This window comes from Grampus griseus (assembly GCF_964374135.1).
Source record: "Grampus griseus genome assembly, chromosome: 6".
NCBI lineage: Eukaryota > Metazoa > Chordata > Mammalia > Artiodactyla > Delphinidae > Grampus > Grampus griseus.
This window is the reverse complement of record NC_139000.1, coordinates 5,445,815-5,466,310: the sequence shown is the minus strand read 5'-3', so window position 1 is coordinate 5,466,310 and position 20,496 is coordinate 5,445,815. Positions and strand designations below refer to the sequence as shown.

Sequence of the window (20,496 nt, the reverse complement as noted above, 5' to 3'; positions counted from 1 at the left end):
AAATGATTAAAGTTTGCAGACTTGTTTTTATTTCTATTACCTCCCCCAAGCCCCACTGGAATGATAATAAAAAGATTTTTTGAAAAGTGAAAATGCATAAGGACAAAATGAACCCAAAGGGGAAAGTAGATAAGAAAGGTGAACACATTTTTCGAAAATGAGAGGCAGTCAAAAGCGTGGTAATAGACTTAGCAGAATCGAAGAAGCTGAAGCCTGACCTCTTCTAAGAGAGACATTGATTAGAAGTAAGCCAGTTTACTTGTAAGAACCTGAGAGAAAAAGTCAGAAATTAGGGGCATTAGTACCACAGAAAGCAGGGGGTCGTGAGGCCTTAACTGAAATCAAGGGGATCAGTTGGAAGTCTGTAAAGGACTTTTTAGATTCTTCACACCCTTCCCCATCCCTGTACAGCCAGATGACCACTTCTGTTTCCCACCTACGTGAGAGAGAAGTATTATTGAGAAATTACCCTATAAAGGCTCCAGACTCACGGATATTACCCCCAGCTGGGGTGCAGGTTAGCCATTGGACTGAAAACAGTGGGGTGGGCAAGAGCAGATTTTTTTTTTTTTTTTTTAAGTCTGCGTGCTGAATAGTGAGATTCTCAGGCCTCTTCCAATACCTGGTAGCCAGAGCCCTAACAGAGAAGAGATGGAAAGATTCTTTTCTAGAGAAAAAAAACAAAAAAATAAAATTGAATGGTCCCAGAGAAAAGCCCATTTGGGGGTTCTCTTGATGGAAAAGTAAGCTCACCACCTCCCTTCACTGAAGTCCACATGTTGTGCCACTTCCATGCATATTTTTTCAGTTCCTCTTTCATGTATAATGAATGGACAGCCAAATTAAAAGTCTCTACATGATAGATAGAGGGTAAAACAAATCCACAGAGAAAGGGAACGTGGTGGAAATAAAGACAATGCAGGAAACAGAAGAAGAGTTCAGAAGAACTACTCACTGCTCTCCTCAGAGAAAAATACAGCAAACATCAAACAACAGTGTGTTATTAAAAAGTAACAATCAGAATAAAATGAGCTCTTTAATACTGAAAACATGATATAAAATTTAAAATTCAACACAAGACTTGGCAAATAGTCCATCTCAGAAAGCAAAACACAAGACAAAGACTTAGACAACAAAGGAGAACACATAAGAAGATTAGAAGCTCAATCCCAGGGCTTCAGTATACATCTGGTAGGAATTCCAGAAAGAGAGAAAATGGAGGAGAATTTAGGAGACAATAAGTATCAGAAAAATTCCAGAGCTTAGTGAAGTGAGTATTTTCTGGAGTTAAATGACAAATCTTTGAATTGCATTGGCTCCCTGAGTACACAGAATATATATATATATATATAGAGAGAGAGAGAGAGAGAGAGAGAGAGAGAGAGAGTCCAAGCCATATCATTGTAAGATTTCAGAACACCAAGAATATTAGAAGATCCTAAAAGCTTCCAAAGAGAAAAGCAGGTGATATATAAAGGATCAGGAGTCAGAGTGGAATTGCATTTCTAAACAACAATACTGAAAACTAGAAGATAGTGGAGAAATGCCTTCAAAATTAAGTGGGGAAAATGATTTTCAACCTAGAATTCTATACCCAGCCAAACTGAGTGGAATGGAAAGGCATTTTTTAGACATGCACCTCCCCTTACCCCCCCAGGAAGCTACTGGATGATGAATTCCAGCAAGATAAGGATGTAAGTCAGTACACAGAACTGAGGATATTTTAAGTGTCTTAGTATTTGGAAAAAATTCTACTAGGTGTTTGGCAGATATTTGAAATGTTTGGGGAAAAAACAGTAATAGGCATAGAGAAGACTAATCAAATGAAAAAATCAAGGCAATTAATATCCCCAGGATAAACAAAGTTATATAATAAAGGAGACATTCATAGTATATTATTGGTGGAGCAATGAACAATATTTATATCATCATAATAATATCAACACTGACCAATGATTTAACCAAAAATTGTGATTTTATTATGGGAGGTTGGAGATGGTGATAGTATAATACTACTATAATAAGTTAATATATAATGTGGAAAGCTGATGAATCAGAAACAACAATATGAGGATATTAAAAAGCTGAAGAAGGCTGCCTGTGGGGAAACAGACAAGGGGATGGAGTCAGGGGACTACTGATCTTATTATAAGACTTTTAGTACTATTTGATTCTTAACCATGTATGTATTGATATATTACTTTGATTAAGAAAAATTAATAAAAAATATTTAGGGCATACCAACAATATTGGTTTCTTCCAGGAGAAGAATTGTTTAATCATTATGTTTGACTTGTTGATTATAAAAAATATAGTAAAATCTGACTAAAATGAGATTTTCTAGAAAGTGGATGTAATTACTCTAAAGCAGTTTAGATTTGCCCCCCCCCCCCCATTAAGAATTGTAGCTCTGGGGCTTCCCTGGTGGCGCAGTGGTTGAGAGTCCACGTGCCGATGCAGGAGACACAGGTTCGTGCCCCAGTCCAGGAAGATCCCACATGCCGCGGAGCGGCTGGGCCCGTGAGCCATGGCCGCTGAGCCTGCGCGTCCGGAGCCTGTGCTCCGCAACAGGAGAGGCCACAACAGTGAGAGGCCCGCGTACCGCAAAAAAAAAAAAAAGAATTGTAGCTCTGTAAATACCAAAGGGCCTAACAAAACAAGCAGTGTTATATGAAAGACAGTCGTATGTGTGGCCTGCACATTAAGTTCTGGGCCTGAAATAGGCCCCCACTAAAGACGTGGGGTGTGGAGTTTGTGTTTTGCCACAAAGCTGTGGTTGTAAAACTTTGGCTTTAGGATTAAAGATAGGACTCTGTGTGACATTGAACCTTGGTTGCTACTCTTACCCCACAGCTAGTGTTTCTTTCCCTTAATAAAATAAGTTGATTTCCTCGTCCCTTGGAAAACCTCCAGACTGCTTTCACTCCCTCAGACTGTGCTTTCTGGAAGCAGCTGCACATATCACATTTGTTAATTTTAGTTCTTGACTTATGGGAGTAAGACTTAGGCAGGTAAACAGACCTGATATAGTTAAGAGGCCTCTTTTGGAAATAACAATAGTTATTGACCACCTTCTCTGCATTGGGCACTTTCCATACATTATTTCCAATCTTCATAACCCAGTGAGAGAGCTACCCTTAAGACCATCCCCCAATTTTACAGACTAGAAAATTGAGTCACTTGCCCAAGCTATCACAGTGAGTGGCAAGTTTGAGACTGAGAATAAGTTTGCGAGATGTCATACCTCATTCAGTCTCCACTGTGTTGCCTCCCCCTCTCACCTGGTTTCCCCATACCAGAGTCCCTGGACCTTTCTGACACTTGACCAATAAACAGTGTTATCTCACTGAAAATGTATGATACTTAAAGGGTTGCATGTATGCCCTTTACGGGGGCGAAAGTGGGTATGATTGATGTGATATTCTAAGCTGCATTCTCCAGTGGGTTGAGCCCACATCACTAGGGAGCCTGGCAGTCTCTCACTGGACAGTGTCTGCAGAATCAGAGGATGTGGGCTTTGTTGGCATGTGAAACAGCATACACATACCTCAAGATCTTTGCTCTTTCCTCCTAAAGTTATTAACTGGGCTGGAAACAGTGAAGGGATCAGTCAGATCTGGGACCATCTGGTCCTGGGGGCCCCAAACCAGGCACCATATCAGATTCATCTGTCTGCCTTAAACTCCCACCCCGATCCTGCTGCTCCCAGGTGGAGATTCCGCATCCTGCATCTGTGTCCTGCTTTCTTCCCTTGACCAACTTCTGTGGTGGGCCCTTGTCCACCCGCCCACCCTGCTTTTAAAAAAATAGGACTGAACTCCAAACTTTAAAAAAATTCAATCTGTATCCAAAATTTTCAGAGAAGAGTTCTCTTTTGGTAACTTGTTTAGAGTTATACAATTTCTTTAACTCACAAATTGCTTTCAAATGAATAAATTTTAGAAATATCCGTCCCTGTTTGTCCTATTCCCAGAGAAAATAAGAAGCAGCTCTTCCCACTTCCAAAACAGTGGTTTTTAAACTTAAGTGTGAGGACTTCCCTGTGGTCCAGTGGTAAAGAATCCACCTTCCAATGAAGGGGACGTGGGTTCGATCCCTGGTCGGGGAACTAAGATCCCAGATGCCGCGGGGCAACTGAGCCCGCGCGCCACAACTACTGAGCTTGTGCGCCTTAGCAAGAGAGCCCGCGTGCAACAGCTAAGACCCAATGCAGCCAAAAAGAAGAAAGAAGGAAAATAATAAATATAATTTTTTAAATGTCTAATATATGCACACAGATCATCTGGGGAACATGTTAAGATACAGCCCGCTCCACATATTCTGATTGTGTAGGTCTAGAACGGAGATCAAGAGTCTGCATTTTAAGTAAGTACCCCAGGCAATTGAAAATAGGTTGTCCATGGACTTTTAGAAACATACAGCTCAGATCCCATACTTTAATGTAATTAAGGACCTTTATTCTTTCTTTCTTAATATTCTTAATATATTTTAAAATATTCTTAAATATCAATAGTTCTAATTCCCTGAATTGTTTTAAGACCTATTTTTCAATAGTTAATGATTTTTATTTCATCCTCTGGCTTTGCTACAGTTATCCACCGTTCACGTAAATTGCAAATTATGTCCATTTTGGAAAGTTCAAGGGCTTTAGACCTTACTACTTCTAGGTCTGTGAACCTGGACAGAATACTTACCTGTCCCGATCGCTGCTTACCCCCCTGTTTCCTTACCTGTGAAATGAAGTTAAACTACACAAAATTCGTAGGGTTTTGGGGAGGCTTGTCCCTGGCACATATTAGGCACATATTAAAAGTTTATTCCTTTCCCAAACTGAATGTAATGTAGCAAACACGTTAGTTCACAGTCTTTTTAATTTCTTTGTTTGTTTTCCTTTTTTTTTTTCTTCTTCTTTAAGTTAATGGCTTTTAGGTTTAAGGTTGCTTAGAGGGAATCCTTCTCAGGCCTTTCTTCATTCTAGTCAGGAGATTGAAGCTCTCTTATTTGCTTGTAACAGAATGGTTTTTGTATCTTGTGAATAAGCTTCAAAGAGCATCAAAAGCCAGATCTGGAAAGAGCTGGTTTAATTTAATTTAATTAAATTTTAAATTTAATTTTAAATTTAATTAAATTTTAAATTTAATTTTAATTTAAAAGTACTGGTTTAATTTGGTGCTGTGCAGCTTGACGATGTTTTCAATATTCGTTGCTGGTAATTCAGAGTGTTTTGCCAGACCTGTTCATGTATGGTTTTATAACTAAGTTTTAAAAGATTTGGACACAGTTTATAAGCATTACTCATTTTAAGAGTTTTTAAAGGGATAAAGTCATTTTATTTGATTTGATTATTTATTTATTTATTTAGGCTGCGCCTGACCTTCACTGCGGCATGCGGCATCTATTTAGTTGCAGCATGCAGACTTCTTAGTTGTGGCATGAGGGCTTCTCTTAGTTGCAGCATGCGGACTTCTTAGTTGCGGCATGCATGCGGGATCTAGTTCCCCGACCAGGGATCAAACCTGGGCCCCCTTGCAATGGCAGCGCAGAGTCTTACCCATTGGACCACCAGGGAAGTCCCCAAAGGGCTATGGTCATTTTAGACTCGAGTAGAATATTAGTAACAGTCATTAGCTTTTTAAAATAAACTTACATCCTAATACAAAGTACAGCACATGCAAACAAATACCTGGGCCTGTATTAATTGATAGAATTCAAGGATATGGTTAGAATTGCAAAAATGTCCATTAACATATAATCCTTTGCATTAAGGTGCCTATTTGAATATAGCCCATTAAATCTTAAATGCTATATAATGACAGACTTTATTATAGTCTGGTCCAAAGACCTTTAACTTTCTAAACTGGCACCAACACAGTAGTTTTCAGCTTGTTTGTACTGGTGGCACCCTTTGGGGTTTTATTTTTGGCATTACACTGGAGGTTGAAAGTTTCAAGTAACACTAAACAAATTGGCTATCATTACAAACACGCTCTCTAGCAGAATGATAATGTCTCCCAGAATCTAGATAGCATCCACAGTCACTTGTCACCTGGTGGCCCTGTAGCCCTGTGTCTCCAGGCGATGGGAACTGCTGTGTCTTCTTAGGTGCCTATGAGGCCTGACCTGGTACTACAACACAAACCATAGGTCCCTTACTTGCAGTAGAAACACATTTTGTACATGCATCAGAATCTGACAGGACATCTCTAAAAAGTTAATGACACCCTGGCTGAGAAACCCTGTGATATACACTAGTCACATCCAGTCTAATCTTGAACTGTCCTGTACTAGTTTTGGCAGACCTGAGTGAAGATCTTGTTACTTAGCCATTCCTGGTGTACTGAAGATACCCAGGTTTTTGTCACTGCAGGTTAGGCTAGACCACGAACGAGTCCAGCTTTGCCTCTAGAGCTGATCACCGTAGCTGGGGTCTCTTGACCAAGGCTGCTTCTGAAACATATGACAACCTTAGTTATTTAACCAAAGATACAGATATCCAAAGCTTTAATTTACTTGGAATTTATTCTTGGAGGGAAGGGGCTGCATAATCCACTGGTTAGGAGCCTGATCCTTGGAGCTAGGTAGACCTGGGTTGAGTCCAGCTCTGCCTGTTTCCAGCCATAGGACTTTGGGCGAGGTGCTTGACTTCTCTAAACTTCAGATTTTTACCTGAAGAATCAGATAATAATTCTGTTTTCCTCACAGGACAGTTGTGCAAATGCAATGTGGTAATGAACAGAGGGTGCTTCTCACAAGAGTCTGACTCATAGTAAGATCTCAGTATATGTCAGCTCTTAGTATTCATGTGCTCTAAGATGTGTACTAACTTCATTTTTCTCCCTATTGCAATTTAGTTATCTAACACTGTTTAGATAACTTCACTTTCCTATAGTTACTGAAATTTATCTGATTTTATTTACTTATTTATTTTTGGCTGCATTGGGTCTTCGTTGCTGCCAGCGGGCTTTCTCTAGTTGCGGTGAGCGGGGGCTACTCTTCGTTGAGGTGCACGGGCTTCTCTTTGCGGTGCCTTCTCTTGTTGCAGACCACGGGCTCTAGGTGTGCAGGCTTCAGTAGTTGTGGTCCACAGGCTTAGTTGCTCTGTGGCATGTGGAATCTTCCTGGACCGGGGCTTGAACCTATGTCCCCTGCATTGGCAGGCGGACTCTCAACCACTGCGCCACCAGGGAATCCCAGCAGGTGGATTCTTAACCACTGCGCCACCAAGGAAGTCCCTATCTGATTTTTATTAAATTATTTGATATGATTGGATTCCACATGGTTTCCCACTGATCTGGATTTCCAGTTTTGTGCCAAGGAACACATTATTGTGATTACTGTTGTTTATTATGTTGTTATATTTTATGATATTGTCTTATCATTAGTTATAAAAAGATTTGAGCCAAGTACAGCAATGAAATGGATTTTAAACAATGGCCCCCCGTGGCACACACCAAACAAGGGAAGACTTCTCTGTTGAAGAACATGAGGCTTCTTAAAGAAGGGACACAGGCCATGACCCTGATGAGATCTCATTGTGGAGACTAAGCTCCCTTTACAAATTATCAGAAGTTATGTTTGAATTTGAACTTGCCCATCTCTTTTGTCTCCTAGTCTGGATGTGCGATTTGACAGATGTGTTGCAAACTTGTGTAGCTGTAATGTGGTTGCAGCTCTGATTATTCATTCCTCAGACACCCATTGAGTTAGCCTGAATCACAGTAAGCTCACTGAGTATAAATGAGACGAGAATTGATAATTCCAGAGGAATTTGCATTATTCACCAACAGTCTAGGGACATTGGGTTCGCCAGGGCACCGCGCCCAGTGGAACTCACTTGGCCTTAAGTGGTGCAGGTTGGGGGCACCTCCTGCCACAGAGATGCAGGCCTGCCCTCCCCAACGGCCGTAGTTGTCGGTGTCTTTCTTGGGGTGTTAGGACCGCACTTCCCAACGTTGAGAACCCGTGAATGCCGCGCTTAAAATAACCACCCTCTCTTTCCTTAACCTAGAAATTGGCGGGACCTCGGTTTCGGACCGCGGTAACGGTCCAGGGCCGGCCTAGGCCTTGAGAACGCCGGGAAGCTCTGGGTCCGGGCGCGGCGCGGAGAGGGTTAAGGCGGCGGGGGCGGGCCTCGCGGGCCGGGCTCCTGGCCCTTTGTTAACAGGCGCGTCCGGAGCGGAGACCGAGACGCGGCCGCGGCCACGGGCGGGCGCGCGGGGCGGCGGGGAGGCGGCATGGCGGGGCCGCGGGGGCCCGGGAGGGCAGGCGGGGCCAGCCGGGAGAGCCGGGCTTGAGCCGCGCCGCGGAGCCAGCCCAGGGCGCCGGCCTCGACGCCGCCGGCACGCGAAAATGTTGGAAATTTGCTTGAAGTTGGTGGGCTGCAAATCCAAGAAGGGGCTCTCGTCCTCCTCCAGCTGTTACCTGGAAGGTAAGCGCGGGGCCGTCGCCGGGACTGGGTCTAGGCGGCCGCGTGTCCGCCGCCGGGCCTTCCTAGGCCTCGCCCGCCCGCCCGCGCGCGTTCCCTCCTCTTCCTCTCCCTCCCTCTCCCTCCCTCTCCCTTTCTCGCCCTTTCTCTTTCTCACTCTTTCTCTTTCTTTTTCTTTCCCTCGCCCGCCCCTGGGCGCTGCCGCGAGCCGGGAGGGTGCGGGGCTCCGGCCCCCGCGCACTCACCGCGGCAGAGCCCATGTCGGGAGGGCGAAGTCGCGGGCCCCGGGCTGCGGGGCTCTGCCCGAAAGTTGGGGAAAGCAAACTCTACAGGCCTGAACGGCCTTGTGAGCCCACGTTGTGGAATTTCCACCGTTAATTAGGAATTATGTGTCAAAAAGGTCAACCCATGTTTGTGAAACATATGATTTTCATTAAGTCTCGTGTACAAAGAGCACACGGCTCTACCATTTATGGATACAGAATTTCAAGTGATCTTCCTACTCCCCCCCCCCCACCCTTATCTACGGACCACGAAGAGGTCTTAGGAATTCTCTCACTTTTGCGGGGCGAAAAGAAAAGTTACACCGCATTTTAAGAAGGTATTTTGAATGAGTCCAGGGTACTTGGGAGGGAGGAGGATAACCTCCTGTTAAGTTCCTTCGGTAAAGCCTCAGAGCCCGGAGCGGTTCACTTTCGCCCTCTTTCCATTCTACTCTCCTTTTCTTCTCTAATCCCATTTTTTTCTTTCCTGTTTATTTGTCTTTGTTTTCTGTCTTAGTAAGGTGACAACTGGAAAAAAAAAAAAAGCGCCAATTGAGTATGATGAGTGGACCTCATTTTGTAGCTTCAGGGTGAATCTGAAATTTATCTGATTTGGGGACTGGTCATCCCAGACTGCTTGCTTTCAGCAGAAAGGCTAATTGTACTTCAGAGATGTAATCCTGCTTGCATTTGTTTGTCATTTTCATTCAGGACTTGAAATAGGAATAGAAGTGTAAAGCTCGTTTTAGAACAAGTAGAATTTCTGCTGCCGTAGTGCCATGAAGTTTTAATGTTTTTCTTTTTAAAATGAAGGCGAAGTAAACGGAGGCCTTGTTAATCGTCTAACCTAGTTTTCTTTTCTTTCCAACTTTTTGACTTGAGGGTCTGCCTGAAGTCACATACATGTGCAGCTCAAACCATAAACTCCAGTGATACAGGTGCCCCTCTTGCCATGAGATGTGTATATTGTTAGCCCAAGGTTAGTCCCTTGGAGAAGATGCATCCAGATGGAGTGGGCTCACAAAATCTAGCGTTTAGAGGGGAAGATGGTTTATTTGTCCCTAAAAGTTGGCATCTGAGCAGCCAAAATCATCTTCAGTTAATATGTTGCTTACTTTCCAAGTTGCTCAAAATTCTGGACACATTCTCATTTACATCTGTAACGAGTTAGTGTGAGGCATTACCATCTCCATTTTGCAGATGGATACTTAAGGCAGAGCAGATGAATGGGCTTTTGTAACTGCAGTGATGGAAGAAAGGTTAGGTCACAGCGATGCTGTGACATTGTTTTGTTTTCCTGGGAGTAAACAGGAGATTTAGTTCTTACCTGGCTGGTCTAATTGTTGTTTTGGGGGAGGGGAGACAAAATCCAATGCTTATTCCAGCATGTCTTGAAATAATGTTGACTGTCAAGTCTCAAAAAAAAAAAAAATCCTGATTACAGCAGACTGCCTTGCATTAAGGCTTCATCTAGGAAGGTATCACTCTAGGAATTCTTTTTTGTGACTGAGTTTTCCTTCTTTCATTGTTATGGTTAATCGGAGAAAGGAAACGGAATTACTGTTTTGTAGTTGAGAGAATTTAACAAACCTCAGTGATCGTTTCTTAAAGACTGGATGTGCTATTAGCCGCTTGGGAAAAACACTTGCCAACATCTGGATAAGTAATCCAGGCTTTTTGTTTTTACTGACATCCTCAATCAATCAGTCAGTGTTTAATTGACATGCACTAGGGACCCAGGCATCCCAAGTCACGGAGAAAATTGAATATGGTCAAGTTTTCCATTCTATCAGAGAAAGTTCAGCCATAAATGCAACTTGATCACGCATCTGTTGCTACTTGGGCCTAGCTGTCAAAGCAACAATTATTACATGCTTACTGTGTTCCAAGCACTGTTTCAGCATTCTGTATGATTTAATTTGCTTATTTCTCATGATGGCCCTTTGGTTACTTCCATTTTATAGATGAGGAAGCTGAGGCATCTGAAAGTTAGGAAACATGTCTAAGGTCACAGAGCTAGCACGTGGTGGTGCTGGGATTTGAACCCTTGCTGTCTGGCTCCAAAGAGCCCAGTTTTAGCCAGTATATGCTTTACCAGCTGTGACTGTTTATATCCTTTGGAACTCTCTGTGGATGTTAAAATGGTATCTTCAGAAACACTCTAAAGCCTGAAACAAGGATATTCTTTTTTTCTCTTCTAGAAGCCTAATACTGATAAAAATGATTACCTTTAGCAGTAGATGTATATTAAAATAGCTGTACATCATAAAAAATTCTAAATAGGAGAGTGAAAAGAAAATTCTGTCCTTTATCCAGTTTCCCTACCCAGCAGCCTCACTTGAGTTTCTTGTGTGTCCTTCTAGAAACATTTTATGCATATATAAGCATTTATAGCATGTAAATTTTGTGCTCCAACTTTGTGAAAGTATATGTTTATAGCAGTAAGTATTCACCATGACCACATTTTGCTTTACAATCTTAGGTTTACTTCAAGCACTGAATTTTCTGATTATTTCTTCCCTCTCCTAGAGGTGTGAAAGAAAACATGAACATTAGCCAATTGAATTCTCTTTTTTTCCAGTTTACTTTTATTTATTCATGTATTTGTGTTTGCATATATTGTGCATGAATGTTGTACATGGGCATGCTAGTTCTGTACTGTGGAATCAAAAACTAATGTCTGTGAAGTGAACTCTTCCTGAACTTTCAAAATTTATTTTAAGGGCCCACTTTTAAACGCTTCTTTTCAGCAGTTAACTTTCTGGTGAATGCTTTATGTGGCGCCAGCCACGCAGATACACTTTTAGAACTTATGCCTCAGAGAAGCTTAAGCTCTCTTTCTAAATGCTCTCTTCTGAGGTCATCAGATACTTCCCTTGTTTAGTAACAAAGAAAATCTGAAGCTCTTTCTGTAACCAAATAGAAAGCCAGTCAGTCCTCTTCATTTGGGGTTACGTTGAAATTGTTGAGCGCTTATGATGCGACAGTTCTTTGGCACCAAGCACTTCATAGACATGCTCACTTCATTCTCATACCAACGCTATGAGGTTTCTAGAGAAGAGGAGGAAGAAGGGCCCCAGTTCACTTTGGTTGGAAATACTTTTGAATTTGGAGTCAGGCGATCCCAGTTTTCATCTCTCAGCTTTTCTGTTTTCTTACCTCTAAAGACCGAGAGAACAAACATTCTGTCCAGCCCACCTTCAAGGATTGTTTTGAGGATCTAGGAGATGATTCAGGGGAAAGTGTTGAGACCAATGAAGTGCTAAACGTATGTATTTATACTGATGTGAGGTTCTTTTGAGATGTCCTTAAATCAAGGCAGTGTTATGGCCAGGATATTGCCAAGGTCCCATTCTCACGTGAAGCGCGCAGCTCTGGAGCCAGCCCGCCTGGGCTCAGATGCCAGCCGGGGCCCAGATGCTGGTGACCATGGGCACATTGCTGTCTGAGCCTGGTGTTCTCATTTTTAAAATAAGGCTCAGAGTAGTCCCTACCTTCTTGAGTTGGGAGATTCACATGAGAGATTTCATTTAAATTGTTTAGCACAGAGCAAGATGTTTGCAAATGTTAACTGTTGTCATTTTAAGTAAATATTTCACAGTCTAAACTGTTGGCATTGCCAATTTCTCTAATGGCTGAAGTGTGATGGTAGAATAGAGCTAAACCCACCCATAGTTTTTCTTGTTGTTAAGAAAACAATTTGTTTCCAAGTTTGCTTTGATGCATATAATTAATACTCCCTGTCCTTGGTTTTAAGGGAAAGTATCTTCCCTTCCTCTGGCGCTTTTTTTTTAAAATAAATTTATTTATTTTTTGGCTGCGTTGGGTCTTCATTGCAGCATGTGGGCTTTCTCTAGTTGCGGTGAGTGGGGGCTACTCTTTGTTGCGGTGCGCAGGCTTCTCTTGTTGTGGAGCACGGGCTCTAGGCGCACGGGCTTCAGTAGCTGTGGCTCGTGGGCTCTAGAGCGCAGGCTCAGTAGTTGTGGCGCATGGGCTTAGTTGCTCCGCGGCATGTGGGATCTTCCCGGACCAGGGCTCGAACCTGCGTCCCCTGCATAGGCAGGAGGACTCTCAACCACTGCGCTACCAGGGAAGTCCTCTGACCCTTTCTTATTCCCATGGTGAATATTTTAATTGTGGAAGAAAAATCCCATTGGTTCATGGTTGGCATCTTATTTCTTCTCTCTAGAGGCAGTATTTCCACAGCTCCAAACATACTAAAACTGAAAATTTCATACTACTTATTACCTTTATTGCAAAATCAAATAGTAATTTTGCCAGTGTAATCACTGGTCTGAAATAGAAACAGGAAAAATTATTGATGGGTAGGTTTTTAAAATCCATAACATTGTATAACATGATGACTATAGTTAACAGTACGGTACTATTTATTTGAAAATGGCTAAGAGAGTAGATCTTAAACTTAAAAGTTCTCATCACAAGGAAAGTAATTTGTAACTATGTATGGTGATGGATGTTAACTAAATTTCTTGTGGTAGTCATTTCACAATATATACATATATCAAATCATTATGTTGTACACCTTAAACTCATACAATGTTGTATGTCAATTGTATCTCAGTAAAACTGGAAAAAAGTAAAACCAAAAATATGTATAACAAGAACTGAAGATCAGATGAGACATTGGAAGGATTTAACTTTTCCTCTGTAATGGTGAATCATAATTAAACACCCAGAAGAATGACTTATAAAATAAATTCTTAGGTTAGTTGTGTTTTGTTTTGTTTTGTTTTGTTTTTGCAGTATGCGGACCTCTCACTGTTGTGGCCTCTCCTGTTGCGGAGCACAGGCTCCGGACGCGCAGGCTCAGCGGCCATGGCTCACGGGCCCCGCCGCTCCGCGGCATGTGGGATCTTCCCGGACCGGGCCACGAACCTGCGTCCCCTGCATCGGCAGGCGGACTCTCAACCACTGCGCCACCAGGGAAACGCTTGTTTTGTTTTTTACTTTTTTTTAGTGGAAAACTTTTAAACCTGTAACAAAAGCAGACAGCATAATGAACTTCCTTGAACTCATCGCCCATCTTTAACATTTATCACTTATGGTCAGTCTTGTTTTCTTGCCTAAACCATTTGGAAGAATAGCTTGCTAGTTACTGACTTTTGCGAGACTAACTTCGTCCTCGGATAATGACAGTTGTTATTCTCTGAAATTGGTTTTCAAATCGTTCTTTCTTTTTCATTCATTCATTCATTTATGGCTGCGGTGGGTCTTCATTGCTGTGCGCGGGCTTTCTCTAGTTGCGGCGAGCGGGGGCTACTCTTCGTTGCGGTGTGTGGGCTTCTCATTGCGGTGGCTTCTCTTGTTGTGGAACACGGGCTCTAGGCGCGTGGGCTTCAGTAGTTGTGGCACGCGGGCTCAGTAGTTGTGGCTCGCGGGCTCTAGAGCGCAGGCTCAGTAGTTGTGGCGCACGGGCTTAGTTGCTCCACAGCATGTGGGCTCTTCCCGGACCAGGGCTCGAACCCGTGCCCCCTGCATTGGCAGGCGGATTCTTAACCACTGCGCCACCAGGGAAGCCCTCAAATCCTTCTTTCTTAATCCACACCTTCGATACTTTGTTATACTGTATGTTGGGTGGTGGTGATAGAGAAGACAGACAGAGGGGAGAGATACAGACAGACTGGGAGACAAAGGCAAGAAGTCAAGATAAGAGGGAAGGAAAGGGTGGGGGCTGGGACAGGGGCAGAGTGGGGATGGGGGTTGGCAGGGAAGAGATCCAGAGATGAGAAGGAAAAAGAGCCAGATCATGAGAGAGCAGTGCTGGAGACTGAGTGACACCGACAGACTGACAGACAGACAGGTGGCTTGTGGATGAGTAACTGGAGGGAGAGCAGGTGAGTCACTTCACCTCTGCTTCCACTTCGTGCCCTCTCAACTGCACTCGGTACTAGCTGTTATTCACTCACGTTCGGTGACATAAACTTTAGCCTTATTACTCTTAAATTCTCTTTGGAGACCTAATCCTTATCAGTCTCACCAGTCCTCAAATTTACCTGATAGCATTGTACATTGAATACCTTAAAATTTAATTTAAAGGCGGGCCATGAGTAGAATTAGCCATTGCTTTTTGGAGCCAAAATGCCTGTTTGGGGGTCATGTTCACTTATTCCAGTTAGCAATAGGAATAATAATGGCTAATGAGACCTTCTGGGGAACTTGCCTGCCATTGGGCAGCCCCTTCACTTAAGTCGGGTCTAAACTGGCCCAGGAGCCTTGATGATGCTTCAAAAGAGAACAGGCATTGTGAAATGAGTGCTTGCAAACCATCCCAGGCCTGGCAGGCAGAGGGGAAGGCTTTCAGTCTGTTGCAAATGGCCTGTGACAGAATAAAAATGCTCTTATGGTTAGCAGGCTCACTGTGGACAGTTTGCATCTGGGCCAGTACAGGGATTCATGGAACCTTTCTTCGCCCACAGACAAGAAGTGTGTGGACGCATCGGATCTCACCGGGTGTCTGCCTGTTAGGAGACTGTAACAAATCCTATTTCTTTTGAAAGCCCAGAGAAATGTACTTTCCTGTTACATCTTGTTTTAGGATCTTGGCCATGGTTTACATTCCATTAAAAAGTTACTGTATTTCCTAGATCTTTATAAGTTTTCCTGGTCAGGTTGCATTTGCTTTTCATCTTTACTGTCTGTCATTTCTGCTTTTCTTAATTCAGGTTAACAGATAATTAAGGTGCACTCTTCAATCATGACTTAATATTTTTACCTTCTTGCTAAAGACAAACAAGTACAGGGTGTTCTTACACCTGAGTTCATTTTAAGAAACACTGAGCGGTGGTGCTGTATGTCCTGCATTGCATTAGGCAGGTGCTGAAGACTGTGATAAGAATGCTTGGTCTCTGCCCCAAAGGAATTCACATTATTGTGGTAACAATAATAAGAGAAGGAATAATTATCCTGTAGTGCAGTGCCCTGGTGCCAGGTACCACTCCCGCATTTGTGCAAAAATTCTCTGCATGCGGTATGCGTTGACCCCTCCTGACAGCCCAGCTAGGTTGAAACCATCGTGCAGTTGAGAAACTGAGGCTCAGAAGTTAATATCTTAAAGACATGGTGGGCTGAGATTTGAACAAGGCTTGTCCACCCTGGAGCCCAGGCTTACTGTACTGCAAGGGACATGGGAACAGATTCCTTACTGTGTCCCTATCAGACACCAAGTGCTCCCCAGATGAGGTGAAGGGGAAGTAGTCAACGGGAGGAGAGGCGGTAGGGAGGCAGAAGGACCCGTCAGAGGTTTCCTAGAGGGCGTGAGGGCGCAGGATACGGAGTGGGCTGGGAAGGCATTCCAGGGGGAGTGACTGGCCCTTGTCCAGGTGCACACAGCTGAGGCAGCAGCAGGGAAACTGCAAGGCATTTGGGGAGGCTGGGTGAAGAGTGGGTGTCGGCGGGGGGAAGGTGCTGCTTCTGGAGCGCCGACTTCTCCTGTAGAGGTGGTGGCAGTAACAAGCCCAGCCGTTTTCTGAGGGCCCGTTTTACTCGCTAGGAGCAGTGTCGCCTGCATTATGGGCAAACTGCCGCTATCCTGCGAGGCACATGATAGCACTGTTCCTTCTGTTGCCACAGGTGACAGCGCTAGTATTGATAAATGTGACTGAGCGTTGACAGGCAGAGCTGCCTCCCAAGGTTTCTGTTCTGCCTCTTGGCCAGCAGCCATCTCAGTGGGTTTTAACAGAAGAGTGACTTGGTCAGATCTGCATTTTAGAACGACTGCTCTGGTGGCAGTGTGGAGGTGGAATGAAGGGGGGGGGGTCGAAGGGGGTAACCAGTCAAGGGTGTGGTGGGGCGTGAAAAGTACGGGACTGATCAGAGGTTTAGGAGGGAAAGTGGCCAGGCTGTGGGTGTGCACTTACTGGGATGAGAGGGAGAGGGGGTGTGTGTGAATGATGGGGTTGAGAATGGTTTGAAGACGGTAGGGTCTTATTTTATAGTGGTCTTTATACTTCATTGGCAGTAACTGTAGACTTCTTTGACAGTAGAATCTTAGAAGGTGACACAAAATTCCTTTTATTTTTTTGCTTTCTGGTGGAGGGAGGGGGGCAGGGACTGTGTACCTTCAGAAGGGAGCACTGTGTATCTGGACTGCCGATGGGGACAGAGGTTAGGATGGAGAATTCTGTTTTCTAAAATTGGCTAGAACATTATAATGTAAAAAGATTCCCAGACACAGTTAGACCTTGGGCTAATTTAAATAACTTTATTTTTTAACTTTTTATTTTTTAAAGGAGATTTCTCTAAGAAACCCATTCAATTTATTACCTACAATGCCCCTAAGTGGGAAGTAATACAACTGCATTTATCTAAAAAGAAAACTGAATAATGCGGGCTTTGCGCTAATTTATTGCAGCGCCCTTTCTAGGCCCTTCTCCCTGGCAGGTTACTGGGGTTCTAGTGAACCAAATCTGTCGTGTAGCAGTTGTGAACCTGCAAGGCCCTCGGGATCTGGCGTGGAATTCGGAGCCTCCATGTCCTTGGATGGAAAAATATTAAAACTTTATTTCACTAAACATAACTGAAAATTAGTATATTATTCTTTTGAGAACGTAGGTAACAAACCACAGTAATATTAGCAGTACTTGTGACTTTGCCACCAGTAGAAATCAGATATTTTCATATCATGTAACAATTGTAATTATTACTTACACTCATCACTACTTTGAACTGACAGTAGCTACTACTAGAGCTTGTTATTTAAGGTGTTAATAAAGGAGCATATATTTAATGCATTAATAAAGAAGCACCGTATCACAAATTACTTCTTTAAAAATATTTTGAGGACTGTTTCAATAGAGTTGTTTTCCTTTGCAGTGCTGCATATGTATTTGATGCAGTTACAAACTGTATTCTGGGAAGGAGTCCCTGGGCATCACCAGAGGGTCCACAACACAGCCCAACTGAAGACCCCTCCCTTAGTAGCCTTGATGTGTCAGGCTAGCCGTGGGTCCCTGTGTTAATAACCCTGCTTCTCTTGCCAGGCACGGTCTCGTTCAGGGTCCACCTCCTTCCTACTGAGCTCGCCCCCCTCACAACTCCTGGCCCTCAGTGTCTGTGTCCTTATCAATTAATCCGCAGGACAGCGCCCATCTTCTATTAGACTTTTGCTTTGAGGGTGTGTCAGTTTTCATGAACTGTGTTTCTCCCACAAGGAGCAGAGGCTGTGTGATGATTCCTTGCATCGTTACCACGTTGCCCTACCCCTGCTCCCCAGCAGCTGACACAGTGTTTTGGGGCTCTGGGAACATTTTGTTCAGAGTGAGAACTTAATGCCAAGGCTATATTCAGCTAAACTTGTTTTTTTTTTAATAATTTTAACTGCTCCGGGTGAGGGTGTAAATTACAAAATAAAGGACCATGTAGAATGTAGATAAAATGGCTTTCATCGAGTTCAGATTGTGGGAAATAATACTTTTCCTCTAAGCTCATATCATAAAAAGTTGTATTAGACTGTTAAATAGTCTGAGCGTGATCTCATCAGCTGGAACCGAGTATGAAATAAAACACGAAGGCTTCCTTCTTTTCTGAAGGATCTGTTTTATAGATTTTTAAATTACAGAGATTCCTTGAGCTAGAGCGTAATAATGCAGGGCCCACAAAGGAAATGAGACTGAAGCAACCAGGGTTTCAATGATTGAATGTGAGCAAAAGTGAAGGGAATGTTTATCACCCGCGACACGCCCCACCCTCGCGCCCCTCCCCCACCCTGAACCCCAGTGAGAGCCCCAGTGTGGCTAGTAATGACTGCCACGGAGCTGGCTGCTCTCACTCTAGAAGGAACCGTGACCTTGGGCACGAGCGCCAACAGGAAGGTAGGAAGCTTCCCAGGGATGTTTTTCCTGGAGGTGAAGTCTCCCCTCCCGTCCCCTCGGGACTGCAGTAGCACATTACTTCCTCCTGCTTTTTGCCAGTGGCAGCTCCAGCAGCAGCCCCTGAAAGTCTAGACAGATATGCCATATGGGAGAATCTTTTGTAAACATTTTTGATCAGTGACTCACAACTTTAAGAAAGGATTATCTTTGTATAAAATGCTCTTTAAATTGTACTTTAAAGACCCAAGCTATTTTCTTAGAATACTGTCCAAATAAGTTAATCACGCACAGATCCAGTGCATTCTGTGGCGTTGTTCTTACAGAATTTTCAGTTTGCTATTCTCATAGTTGGAGCCATAGCTTTTTAGAGCTTTGGAGGCATGTCTTTAGATAGCACCATTCTTGGTATATGACTTTTCCTGAGTTTTGTTGGTGAGTAGGAACCTTTTCATTAAAGATGTGGTGAAATAACAAAAGGATTTTCAGTGAGATGGGAGACATTTTTGAAGATATAAAAAATATTTTAAAAATATAACTCAGGATGCTGCAGAAAACGTTAACTAAACTTTTTAAGAATAGTAGATGCTAAGATTCCTTTTTCCATTGGCAGAACAGAAGAGGGGAGCTGTTTGGGGCATCCTTTTTTAATGAATCCTTTGAGCTTCTTTAGGGGGTCTAACCTGGGACTGGCAGGAAGTTCATGTATTAAGCAAGGAAGATTTAAGTACATTCTGCAACTTTGGCCTTGTAAACTGTGATCATTTTTAAGGTTGACAAGCATAGTTCACTGTGAAATGAAGCAAGGAACTTGGCATTTATACATTGTGAGTCAATTTTGACATCAGCCTGGATTGGGAATTCACTGGAAGGTTTTGGTGTTCGACTGTGGCTACACTTCAGTGTCTCGATCCAGAGGCAAGCATGAGCAATACTTCCCTTTGGGCTTTGGCCATTAATTTGTGGAATGGAGCAAGAATTGGAGAGGAAAATTGAAAGGCTGCCTTGGATTTCCTGACGTCCTGTTGAATCAAAAAGCTGTGGGAGGCCCTTTCCTTCCTGACAAAGGCCTCATCCCCTCACATGAGATTCTCAGCATCTGTCTCCACGTTAGGGACAGTCCCTCTTTAACCCATACTTTTAAGTCGACAGTCACCCCTGAGCCAGTATCTGTGTTCTGCCTATTCCAGGTGTTTTCCAGGCTACTTCCCCTGATTATGTAACTTTGATCAAATCCAGATGCTGCAGAATGTTTGATAGAAGAGGTCAAATGGCATTTGAGAAGAAAAGCATTTCTGTATTCATGACTTTGCTTTAATTTCCTGTGTAGGCCTGGTCCGCGCAAGTCGTGTGCTCATGGCCACGAAGTTGGGACACTGGAGGGGAATGCACACATACTTTCTCAGGACAGCTTGAGGAGATTCCCTCCCCACCCTGTGTACTTTTTCATGTTAGATGATCAATTATGTAAGTGTCCGCTGGCTTCTATATATGACAGGTTTTTTTATTTTTGTAATTGTTTTCTGATTATAAAAACAATCCACATTCATTGTGAGACATATGCCAAAATACAGAAAAGAATAAAGAAAACTTAAAATGTTCGTAATCCCACCACCCCAAGTTAAATTACTGTTAATGGTACTTGTTAACATGCTACCACGCATTAACTACTGTTCACATTTTGATATAGTTCCTTCTGGACTTTTTTTCAATTTTTATGAAATGGGGGATTGTTATAGTATATTTCCAAGTTATTAGATATTTTTTCCAAAAATATTTTGAATGGCTTTACGAATGTATTCTATTTTATCGATGGACCACGAACTAACTTATCTCGTGTTGCTAAATATTGTGTACCTTTCCTTTTCTGTGCTGTTACTTAAAAATCACTATATACAAATCATTGTGTGGGTCTCCTGGGATAAATTCCTAGCAGAATGTCAAAGGTGATGGAATTCTTTAAAGACTCAGTTCGGTTCAC

The 20,496-nt window shown here is 43.1% G+C and overlaps 1 protein-coding gene across 3 annotated transcripts in view; it reads left to right on the top strand.

The window, feature by feature from the left end:
- ABL1 (ABL proto-oncogene 1, non-receptor tyrosine kinase) overlaps positions 1-20,496 on the top strand; it is a 134,402-nt gene that overhangs the window by 81,549 nt on the left and 32,357 nt on the right. The window contains exon 1 of one of the 3 annotated variants that reach the window (XM_082657393.1): positions 8,333-8,428. The exons of the other annotated variants lie outside the window; for them this stretch is intronic. Coding sequence (XP_082513519.1) covers positions 8,350-8,428 — 79 coding nt within the window. The 5' untranslated portion in view covers positions 8,333-8,349. Of the gene's footprint in view, positions 1-8,332; positions 8,429-20,496 lie in introns of those variants that run through there. 3 annotated transcript variants of the gene reach the window in all.